The sequence below is a fragment of the Carlito syrichta genome, unplaced genomic scaffold (genome assembly GCF_000164805.1).
Source record: "Carlito syrichta isolate Samal-C Ts95f unplaced genomic scaffold, Tarsius_syrichta-2.0.1 Scaffold309850, whole genome shotgun sequence".
In the NCBI taxonomy this organism is placed as follows: Eukaryota; Metazoa; Chordata; class Mammalia; order Primates; family Tarsiidae; genus Carlito; species Carlito syrichta.
Window position 1 is genome coordinate 626,724 of NW_007253946.1, and position 10,041 is coordinate 636,764.

A 10,041-nucleotide genomic window follows, 5' to 3' on the forward strand; every position below is an offset into this window, starting at 1 on the left:
ACTCCAGTCTGGGCGACAGAGTGAGACTCCAACTCAAAAAAAAATAAAAATCAAAATAAAATAAATCCTGCTTTCTCACTTAAAAAAAAAAGCAACTAAAAGCCCTATCCTACTATCTTACTCTGTTGTTCATCTGCTCAAAGTACATTCTTTCCTAGTGTAACGTCACTTAAAGCAAATAGAGAAGAAGAGTGGCAGAAACAGCACAAATAAAATTTAATGAACTCTCTATTTAAAAACATGGGAATTTAGAAGTCTTTGAATGCCAGATGTAAAAGAAATTAACTCATTCTCCAGCGACTTTTATTTTTCTAGCTCGTCCTTACAGTACAGAAATAACTTGACTTCAGAGTGCCTGTGCAGCTGGCAGTATTCCTGGCTTCTGAAATCCTCCAAGAGAAAATGACTAGTAGACAAATACTTCCAGAAGAATCCCACAGATAGATCCCTTAAACACACAAATCCACCACCACAAGCACACCAAGAGACCAAGTTGTAATTGACAGAGACTATAAACGTTGCACTCCTGGGTTAAGACACTCTCCTTTAGGAAATGCACATGAAATTTCACATTCTTAATGCAAAAGAAGACATATGCATGGACACTGTGCTTCCACATGGCAGATGCTCAACATGTATTTAAGAAATTGAACAGGGGACTGACACCTCAGGGGCCCATCTTGCTCTCAGGGCAGAAGGGCAATCCCTCTTCTACCTCTCCCGTGCACTCATTTTTGAGCCCTAGGCCCAGTGGATCTGGTTATGTTACTAATGTTAAAAACAATATAAGAGATACTCTATGAAGCAACAGTTAAGACAGTAAGTAGGCTTACTTTAAATCCAGTATACTCTATCTCAGTTGCAAAAATTCTATAAAACTTAAACACCACTTCTGTTCTAGGACTGGTGCAGCAGATTTAAATACAGTTGACTCATATACAAGTCAGGAAATACTGCATGGGAATATATGATCCAATCAAAATTAAATAAAGCAATGAAATATTTTTATTTATCTTATTAATTGTATGTTTTTTTAAATTTAAAAATAAAGATGAGGTCTCACTATGTTGCCCAGGCTGGTCTTGAATTTCTCCTGCCTTGTCCTCCTAAAAGTGCTAGGATTACAGGTGTGAGCCACCACACCTGGCCAAAATAACTTTTAAAACACTTGCTTTAGGAAAATCTTATTAAAGGTGAAATAGTAATTTTCTTCCAAATATCCTAGCTGAGTTACACCTGGCCAAAATAACTTTTAAAACACTTGCTTTAGGAAAATCTTATTAAAGGTGAAATAGTAATTTTCTTCCAAATATCCTAGCTGAGTTACAGTTATTCCTATGCCTCAATTTTCAAAGTTTACCTAAAAGATCACATCGATTTGGCTTTTCCATCTCAGGACAACTATGTATTATGTACTATTAATGCAATCACTGAGTGCCCGCAGAAACAAAAGATGAAACAGTCCCTGCCCCAGATGGTCCAGTCTGGTCTGGCTAGACTTGTTCTGGCACTTCTGGCATCAGTGCACACTCCCCAAGGCCCAAGTTCCATGCCCCCACTGCCCCACGCTCCCAGCACACATCAAATCTGGTGAAAAGGGCGGAAGGCAGATAAGACAAACAGGATCTGCTTAGTCCTCAGGTGAGTTACCACACAGGGGCCACCACTTAGTTCTCAACTTCACCAAAGCTCCCAACCTGGCAAAGCTTTAGACAAATCTTTTCCCTCTGTCCTTTTCAACAGATGACCAACTGTTTTTAAAAAGAATTTTTAAATGTTATAAACAGATCAATTAAAAACTAATTAAAAGATAAAAAGAAATAACATGTTCTTAAATAAAATCTGTTGGGAGATCACAATTACAGCATGCCTTCTGAGACAAGTATAATACATACCTACGTCTTGAGAAATACATTTAGGCTTCTTGTATTTCAACACTCCTGCTAAACCTTGACAGAAAAACTGTTTGCCTGACAAGGTGTCAGTGTCCTGTTCAAAATAAATAAATTCTGAACTTAAAATCTGCAAGCCCAAAATGTCACATATCTTCCAGCAAATCTTCTTGAACATGTTCAGGAACACTGTCAAATTGCAAACAGAAACTAAAAGGTAGCTGGGTTTCTAAATATAAGAATAACATACTCTTTAATCCATCTGGTTTAGAAAAGAAAATAAAGCTGGGGGAAAGGGAAAACGCAAAGAAACCATGTCAAACAAAGCCTGACTAGTTCCGAATCTGTGATCATTTGAAAGGGATGGGAGTAAATATTAAATATTTAAAATGTCTCTGGGTTTTTATGTTTAGAACATAAATTATCCCCCTAGAAAAAAATCCAAGGTCAAAATATGATGCTTTGTTGCCTAGATTTTTTTTTCTACCACAGAAATAAATACCTGCCTAGCCCAGGTCCTTTCCTCCCCAAATCACCAACATGCTCAATTATATGAACACAATCAGTCCTGAGTTCTTTATTTTCTGAACACCCCTGCAGGGATACAAAAAAAAATCTCACAAACACACAGATCTTCACCAAAACAACTTAAGATTTAGCATAAAATTCTAACAAATATTCTTTGATAAAGACATACATTTTGATTCACAAAAAGAAAGCTTAGTTTCAACAATTTAATAACTACTTTGTAGAAAGAAATCAATTATTTTCCATGATTAAAGTAGGAAATCACAGTAATATGTATAATGTGCAATTTGAAATACACATTTGAAAATTTGTACCAAAGACAGCTTTAGTATTGTTATTTGCCTTAACTTTACTATAAATTCTACCAAGATACACTATTAAACCACACCACCGACAAAATTAAAGAGCACAGCCTAATCGAGATAAGCATGGTTACAATGATTTGAACCAAATTATGTTTACTTAATTTCTAATAAGTCCAAAATAAAAAATTCTAAATATATATAAATAAAATTACACATAATCACAACCATACCACAGCAGCACCCTAAAAGTTACTTTATTTTCACTGTTAAAATGGGCTTTCCACACAATTCTTAATATAAGCATTTCATTCGGCTTCCTACATTCATCTTAAAATTTTAAAACCAATAAATTTTATCTACAGAAGTGATTTCAAGCCACAGATTTTTTTGTTTCTGAGTTGGAGTCTCACTCTGTTGCCCAGGCTGCAGTACAGTGGCACGCTCACAGCCACTGCAACCTAGACCAGCTAGGCTCAGGTGATCCTTCCACCTCAGCCTTCCAAGTAGCTGGAACTACAGGTACAGGCCACCATGCCCAGCTACTTTTTTTTTTTTTTTTTTTGAGTTGGAGTCTCACTCAGTCGCCCAGACTGGAGTGCAGTAGCCGCTCCCGGCCACCGCAGCCTTGCCCTAGTGGGCTCCTGCGATCCTTCTACCTCAGCCTTCCAAGTAGCCAGAATTGCAGGCATGCACTACCACGCCCAGCTGGTTTTTTGATTTATTGTAGAGATGACGTCTCACTACCCAGGTGGGTCTCGAAACCGCGGGCTCAGGCAATTCACTCACCTCAGCCTCCCAAAGGTACGGGATTACAGGCTGAACCACCGAGCCCGGCTTACTTTTTTTTTAATTTATTGTAGAGATGAGGTCTTACCAAGCTGCCCAGGCTGGTCTTGAACCTGTGGGCTAAGGCAATCCTCTCACCTCGGCCTCCCAAAGTGCTGGGATTATAGGCGTAAGCCACCACGCCCAGCCAAAGTCACAGATTTAAATAACTGCAAATGTAAACAAAGAGGTCATTTTCACAATAGCCAGCACATACTCCCAGCAATTACTGGTCACTAGAACGTTCCAAAGACACCACAAATTTCCTTGTAAAAAGTGGACCCAAGTGATCTGAACATAGTCACTCACCACTTCTTCCAATGCAGCACTTCGCCCGAAAGAGCAAGTGAGGTGTGTGAGGCAGTTGACAAAGGAGGAGAAAAGTTCACTGGGAATGGCAGTTAAGACATTGCGTGGGAACACCGTTATCAGATTGCTGATGATGCTGGAGATGCCCACTGCTTCAGAATCTTCTATTTCAATTCTACAAGTCAAATAACAAGTATGATTAATTGATGGCAGAAGAAAAATTACAGTCACTCATCTCCAAAAGCGCAAATACTACTACCAATTCCCTTTTGAAGGTATGTCTCTGGGCATTAATTTCAAACTACTCACATAATTTTACTTTCACTTATAAGAAGGAGGAAAAATCACTAGTTTGTTTTTTCCCCACAGTTAAAGAGAAAACACAGAGGTCCTTTTCCAGTGATAAAGGACAGTATACCCCACCCGTTGATGGTACTTAGTAACCCCTGCAAGCAAACCTACCCATTAATGGTACTCAGTAACCCCTCGATGAAGTGGGCCAGATAATCGACTTGCGAGCCCTCATCAGGGAAGACGGGTCCGTGCAGAGACGCAAGCTGGGCGAGGCACTGCAGAGAGTCCTGTGCCATGTCTGAATCTTCTCTGATCTTTCGATGTACCTGTTAGAAAGAATTACTAATCTATAAAAACAAATTCTTCCTTTTTAAGGGTCATGTGCCTAACCATGCCACCCAAGGTAAAGGAAAATCACTGTAGCTGGTTATTTCTAGAAAATTAATTCCTAAATGAAGCTAAATTTGAAAATTGCCCCTCAGCCCACTTTACACTATAGGCCATGATTTTAAGCATATCCGTTAATTTTAACTGAGGGCTACCTACATTTTGAAAATTGAGCTGTCTCCAGCATGTTATGACAAAGAGAGAAACAGATGCCAGCCAGTCAGACATACTGCTTCTTCTAAAAACAGCAACGACGACAGTCATCTGTATTATGCTAGCTATGCCTAGCTGCAGCTTCTTACTAAAGTTAGCAGACAAGTTCAACCAAGAGTGTAGATGCTGCTTTAGTGGAAATAAACAGTTGCACACTTAGAAAACTAATATACCGTTGAATCCCTAGACATTCATTTGTTCATTCAACCAACACATAAGCACAATCTTTCACTAGTTCTCAGACTGCCTATAATGTGTCTGAGTCTCATTTTATCCTACATTACTGTCATTTAAAAATGCTAAAACATTTCTTTCTTTTTTTTAATTTTTTCCCTTTAGCATCGGAGTCACCAACCTTCAATTAAATTATGCTTAAGTCCACTTAAAAGCTCATCCAGAGTTTTGCTCAATGACGCAGTATGGAGGTGAAGCATCTGGTACGGTGTTTTGCGCATTGGAAATGCTCTCAGAATGCCACCCTCTAGTTTTATAATATAATATTCTCAGATGGCAACGGTTTCACTTTTGTGATGTGACATAATTAGTATAGCCAAGAAAAACTTAGCAAAGAAATGATATGATAATCACTAGTCTGTCCAACATTTCCTGTGACTATCTTCAACTTCCCACAAGCACTTAACTGCTCCAGCCCATTTTTTTCCCACACAAAGCTCTCTACTTTGTAAATGCTACACAACATTGAACATTTCAGGTTATGTTCACTTTGATTCTTCAAATCATTTGTTAATTATTCGAGTTTAGAACGTTTCTCTTAAACTCTCACTGGTATGTTGAGCAACAATGAACACTAAATAAATCTTTGTTCACTGATTGATTCCATTAATCCTTAATCCCTGAAATTTCCAAGGTTCTAATCATGAAATGGAAGGTACTAAGTTGTCTCTAAAAGTTACAAAAGTTCATTGATCTACTGACATGTGTAAAACATGTTGCACTCTGGCATGGAACAGGGGTTGGCAAACCACAGCCCAAGAGTCACATCTGGTCTTCTGGTCTGTTTAAGTATGACTGTGAGCTAAGAATTTTTTTTTCCATTTTCTTATAGTTGGGGGAAATAAAAAATAATAATAATCTTTTGTTACCTATAAGAATTACACAAAAATTCCCATCTTAATGAGCATCAATAAAGTCGTGCAGGAACGCCACCATGCTAGACTATGCACTGCCTGTGGCTGCTCCTGCACTAGATGCCAGTGTGGAGTATGACCACGTGACCTGCAAAGTCTGGATTATTTACTATCTGGCCCTATACAAAAGAAGCTTGCAAATCCCTGGCCTAGAAAACAAATGTTTTCCAAACTACACTCCAAAATACCAAGTGCAGGAGGAGACACATTCATATGTGCACACAGTCCAGTTCATGAACTCTTGGACACAACTCATTCTTCTAAGTCCTTTATCTGAAACCCATAACTAGATTTTTGTCATCATGCCTTGGAACCTACTCAACATCCAAGCATGACGTTCAGGGATACATTCCATCCACAGGTGTGACGTGACCTGGGACAACAGAGAACCTCTCACATTTTCTCTCCCGGCAGCCAGATGGTAGCTCATTCCTGCCCCAGAAGTGAGGAACCAAAGAAAAAAGAAAGAACACCCTCATGATACAGGATCCATGTCAAAATGCTGACACTCTAATAAAGTAACATAAAAATAAAGAACCATCTATGGAGACTGCCTGCACTATTCAAGCTTAATGTATGCTCCCTGAAATATGAACTGCATGAAACTCATGATGCATGATTGATTCTTACACAATACAGATTCTTGCCCCGCTTCCAATGTCAGCATCACAAAATAACTCTACCGTATCTGAACATGTATTTCAATACAAACTGTATTAAACAAGTAAACAATGAATTCACGCTTGAATATGGGAACGAGGCAAGAGGGATCAAAAAAACGCAAAGTCGAGCAGGACACTGATGTGGTGCATGGCAAGGCTGTTCGTCAAGACAAAGCATACAGAAGGAGAAGCAATCTCATAAGCTGATGAACTTGACTGGGACACGTTAAATCTGAGCTCTCCGTGGGTCCTCCACACTCACACACCCTGTAAGCACTTGGATTAGAGGGCTCTGGAGTCCAGGAGCAGGCTGTGCTGAATATAGACTGAGGAGTCATTGGCGAACTGTGCCCAAGCCCTACGTGGGGAAGAGATGGCCCCAGGACAGGGCATACGGTCAGCAAGGCTGAGAGTTAGGATCGGAATGCCAGTATGTACGCGATGAGCAAAAGAAAGAAGAGACTCTGAGCAAGATAAAGAAGATTCTGTCAAAAAGGTAGGATGAAGGACTAATGAGAGTGATGTTGTGTTTTATCAAGACTCTGTGGAGGAATTAAAAATCAAGAGGTCTGTAAACTTCTGAGGGGCAGGACACAACCCAAAGTGTTCCTATGTGCTTAAAGTCTTGGGATCAACAGATCTGAAGCCTTGATCCCAGGCAGCAGTATCATTACACATGACCTGCTCAAATCCAGGACAACAGTGGTATCAGGTGAAAAGGGACTTCAAATCAGGCAATGAATTTGCATAAGTGAAACTAAATTAAACAAAAATTCAACTAAATAAAGATCACCCGTGATCATTTCATAACAAATAACAAAATTTAAAATTGTTTATAAGCTGCTTAAATGAAACTAGCTACAAACACAAAACAGTTCAAATAAAGGAAAAAAGGGTTAACTGTCAAATTCAAAAGCTATTTGCCTGTGGTCGTTCACAGCTGACAAGAGCAGCTGTCTGGTTTGTCTAGACAGCTGTTCAGATTCGGTGGACTTGTTTCAGGACCGCCAGCAAGTTTTTCACCTTTTCAAACACTGCTGGAGTGGGATCTGCTTTCAGTCGAGTGCACAACACAAAGACTTGAACTTGGATTCGTATCAAAACCATTCCTGTCAGATGAGGCAGGCACAAAATTTCAAAATTTAGTTACAGTGATCTCTTTGATCTTGATAATGGCTTTAGTCATCATTTATATGATTTTTAAAAGAAAACACAAGCTGATTAATGTTCAGAACATTCATATGAATGTTAATCTGAAATGTCCTGAACATTTCAATAGAAAATATCTTTTATGTAGACCCGTGGATGGACAACCCTGTTCCAGATATTTTAAAACACATATCATATGACTAAAATATTTTAAAGAATTTAATAAAAAAAGACAATTGTGAGACTAGTGTACAATATTTTTAAAACAAGTGTAAAGAAACTATAATTAACAACTGAGAATAAGCAAAATAGCTTTCTTTTTCCTTTTAAACTGGTCTTTATTTGGGTTTTTGTCTAAGTCATTATATCCAACTAACTTGAATGCCCTATAACTGCAAATTGGCATCTAGCATCCAACACACATACACACACACAGGCATCTATTTTTTTTCCCAGCTTTTGACTGTTCTATTGGGGAAACTCACTGGCAAATGTGGGAACATATTGCTTACTTCTTGATAGTTAGCCAATAATAAAGAGGACTATTAAAATTATACTTGAAATTAACTGTTATTTAATATCAACCCATGACTGATAACTTTAATCAGTCCATAAAAAGTACACTATTCTTGAACAGCAGTTCTCAAAACGGGGCCCAGGAGTCCCCAGAGCTTCTTAAAACCACTAACAGTAACATTAAGACAGTATCTGCCTTTTCCATTCTCACTGTCACACGTATACATGGAGCTTCTTCCGAGGCTGCATGATACGGGATATTGCAACTAACTGAAGGCAGAGGCAGGTAGGAGAGTCTGGCTGCCTAATAAGCCTGGCATCAGAGACTTGCAAATGATGCAAGTCAGTGCTATTCTTCTTACTAAACTTGCTTTGTTCACTCATTTGTTCATTAAAATGTCATAATATTTGTGCTAATATTAATGATTTCTCATTGCTATTTTTAATAAGTGAATTTTTTAAAAATTCTCGTTTTGAATTTGTAACAGGATAAATATGAATCACCTACATAAACAAAAGCTCCTCAGGGTCCTCAACAATGTTTCAGAATACAAAGGGGTCCTACATAAGAAGTCTGAGAACTTCTGCCTTAGGATACTAAACCCTTCATAATTATATTTTTATCAATTAGCAAGAATCTTTTGATACAATTTCTATTTAAGCAGATATATTGATTAGAAAAGAAGACTCAAAGGAGAAACGCAACCTGCTCTGTTTTACTCAAGGAAAACATGAAGGCATTTCCACTTTCCCATGGTCCTTGCTACCAGAGACGAAGAGCAAGACTCACTGTGAAGAAAAGCTCCATCACTCTGCTGTCCAGAAGAGTCTCCCGCCAGGACTCCGTTGGCTTCAACAGCACATTTTGCGAGGATTCAAACATAGCTATATAATGTCTGCCCAGTTATCTGGTGTCAAGGTCAACAACAATAACATTCTTACTTTGTCGAAAGTGTATCCTAAATATAACAGGAGCCATCCAGGAAGAATGTAACAGTAACAGTTTAAGCCTCTTCCATATGCTCCATAATTCACGCATGAAGCTAAGGGATAAAGGGCATTAAATGCTGGAAAAAAAGAATGAAGACTGCTACAAGAGTGCAAGACATTGTGGTTGAAACTGCAAAAACAGACACCAGAATCGATTTCTGCAGGTTTAACACATCAATTCTCCCATTAGCTCACAACAGCTAAAACCACATATCCAAAATGTGGGCCTCATATAATATTTCTTACAAAAAGAATAATCCCTGGGAAAACAAAAACAAACAAACAAACAAACAAAAGGAACAAGAAGGGTAAACACATCATATTGAAGAAAAACTCCCACAGATCACAGCATCCAAATATCAAATCCAAGCAAAGAAATAATCTGAGAAGAAACTTAACAGGCATTCATTTAAAATCCCCACAGACTAAACAGCAATGTACATGGCATTCAGGCATTCAACATCACTTCACATATGATCCTGTTTTCACCATTAAGTCATCACTACATATTAGTGGGTGTCTGTGAATAGTTCCCTCACTGCCACTGCCGCAGCAATGGAGGCTTTTCAGAAATGAGGGCTGCTTGGGGATAACAACAGTAGTTACTGCCCTTCAGCTGCCAATCAAACACGAGCTGAAAGACCTCGACCAGGAAGCATTCACCTCACTAGGTGATAAATCTTAACAAGAATTATCCAAAACCACAGTTTGCAAAAGTTAGATAGAAATTCAAATGCTCTATTTTCTTTTTTTTGAAATTGGAGTCTCACTCTGTCGCCCAGACTGGAGTGCAGTGGCTGCTCCCAGCCACCGCAGCCTCGAC

At 38.7% G+C, this 10,041-nt stretch overlaps 1 protein-coding gene across 1 annotated transcript in view; it reads right to left on the reverse strand.

Moving 5' to 3' along the window:
• XPO4 (exportin 4) overlaps window positions 1-10,041 on the reverse strand; it is a 73,727-nt gene that overhangs the window by 32,644 nt on the left and 31,042 nt on the right. The window contains exons 6-8 of the mRNA XM_008067988.2: window positions 9,019-9,131; window positions 4,322-4,479; window positions 3,860-4,034 (exon numbers count right to left, since the gene is read on the reverse strand). Of these exons, the coding sequence (XP_008066179.1) occupies window positions 3,860-4,034; window positions 4,322-4,479; window positions 9,019-9,131 (446 nt within the window). The remainder of the gene's footprint in view (window positions 1-3,859; window positions 4,035-4,321; window positions 4,480-9,018; window positions 9,132-10,041) is intronic.